Source organism: Rhincodon typus, chromosome 36 (assembly GCF_021869965.1).
Source record: "Rhincodon typus isolate 14 chromosome 36, sRhiTyp1.1, whole genome shotgun sequence".
Lineage (NCBI taxonomy): Eukaryota > Metazoa > Chordata > Chondrichthyes > Orectolobiformes > Rhincodontidae > Rhincodon > Rhincodon typus.
Window position 1 is genome coordinate 6,039,043 of NC_063367.1, and position 2,145 is coordinate 6,041,187.

Below are 2,145 nucleotides of genomic sequence, written 5' to 3' on the forward strand. Positions count from 1 at the left end.
TGTGCCCCAGAGACCAGTGTGTACCCTAGACCAGTGTGTGCCCCAGAGACCAGTGTGTTCCACAGAGACCAGTGTGCACCCTAGACCAGTGTGCGCCCCAGAGGCCAGTGTGTGCCCGAGAGGCCAGTGTGTATCCCAGAGACCAGTGTGTGCCCCAGAAACCAGTGTGTGCCCCAGAGACCAGTGTGTACCCTAGACCAGTGTGTGCCCCAGGGACCAGTGTACCCCTGTACTGAACGTGCATTGATGGTGCTGAATCATTGCAATGTGTTGGTGAAGGGTTATGGTTTGTGGAGGAGACCAGCTGTGGGACATGTCCACGCCCTATCTGCTGATCTTACCTGGACTTGTACACCCAGCCAGTTGAAAGCCTGAAAGCCGGGTTCCGTTCTGATGATTAAGATACCCAGAACGAATTGCAGGCCCAGTCCCACAAACAGAGTTCGACCAGATACCTGAGCAGCAGGAAGTGAGAATTAGTGATGGCGAGACATGGAGCTCCAATTATATTCCACAGTCTTCAATACAACACACTCACAGCACATCAGGGGGATCACACTGCAGCTGAGCCTGTGTGTTTACAGCCAACTGCTCAGTGTTCATGTTAGTGACATTCCTTACCAACCTGATCATGTAATCAGACAATATCACAGCACAGGAAAACCACATGGACCATCATTTCAGTGCCAGCTCTTTGAAGAGTTTTGTAATTTGATCTAATCTTTTCCCAGAGCCTTGCAAGTGTTCCTGTACATTTATTAACCAATTCCCTCTTCAGAGCTATTAGTAAATTTGAATCATAGCATCCCTACAGTATGGAAAGAGGCCATTCAGCCCATTGAGTCCACACTGGCCCTCCAAGAAGCATCCCACCCAGACCCCTATCCCTGCATTCCCCATGGATAACCCTGAACACTATGGGCAATTTAGCATGGCCAATTTGCTAACCTGCACATCTTTGGACTGTAGGAGGAAACCGGAGGAAACCTACACAGACACAGGGAGAATGTGCAAACTCCACACAGACAGTTGCCCGAGGGTGGAATCAAACCCAGGTCCCTGGCACCGTGAGGCAGCAGTGCTAACCACTGAGCCACCTCGCTGCCTGAATTTGTTTCCATCACCTCTTCTGGCAGTAATTTCCAGACCTTTATAAACCCCAGTTTAACAATTTTTTTAATCAACCCTCACCCAGTCCTCCCCCAGCCCACTTTCAAGTTACTTTCGTCAATGAACTTAAATCTATTTTAGCTTTAGCACCCTCCTGCTGGTGGAAACAGATATTAATTCCCTCCATCAAATCTCTGCATCATTTGATCACTTCTATTACATTTATACTTTGTCTCTGTGTGTGTCTTCTCAGACAGCACCTTCCAAACCCACGACCACTTCCATCTAGAAGGACAAGAGCAACACCTCCTTCTAGTTCCCCTCCAAGCCACTCACCATCCTGACTTGGAAATATGTCGCCGTTCCTTCACTGTTACTGGATCAAAATCCTGGAATTCCCTCCCTAAGGACATTGTGGATCTACCTACAGCGGTTCAAGAAGGCAGCCCACTACCACCTTCTCAAGGGCAACTAAGAATGGGATATAAATACTGGCCCAGCCAGCAATGCCTACATCCCACGAGTGTGTAAAAAGCTGACTGGCTGATGTGTCTGAGGTGTAGGAGTGCAGAGTTAGTGTGCTGGGTTTGGTTCTCATTGTCAGCCCAACATCACACTGGCAAACTGTGAATGTGAAATGCAGAGCTGGATGTGGGGACACCAACATTTGTTGCACCTCCTGAATTGTCCTTGAACTGAGTGGGTCACTCGGTTAAGATTCAACCACATTGTTCGGAGTTAGATGTCTCCTTCCCACCCTCATCTCCCTCCAATCCGTCCCTCCATCTCCCTCCTCATCTTCCCTCATCACTTTCCCCACATCTCTTCCCTACCTCCATCTTTTCCCCACCTCCATCTCCTCTTGCACCATCTCCTCCCTTCCTCCATCTCCTCACTCACCTCCACTTCCTCTGTCTATCTCCCTTCCCATCTCCACCTTTACTTTCATCTCCTCCCCCACCATCCACTCCCCTCTTCCCCAGCTCCATCTACCCCCCCCATCTCCTCCCCAGCTCCATCTCCCATCCTCCATCT

General features: G+C 49.7%; 1 protein-coding gene across 1 annotated transcript in view; it reads right to left on the reverse strand.

Moving 5' to 3' along the window:
- The window catches only part of slc28a1 (solute carrier family 28 member 1), a 65,139-nt gene that overhangs the window by 36,675 nt on the left and 26,319 nt on the right, over positions 1-2,145 (reverse strand). Inside the window, exon 7 of the mRNA XM_048617013.1 lies at positions 342-455. Coding sequence (XP_048472970.1) covers positions 342-455 — 114 coding nt within the window. The remainder of the gene's footprint in view (positions 1-341; positions 456-2,145) is intronic.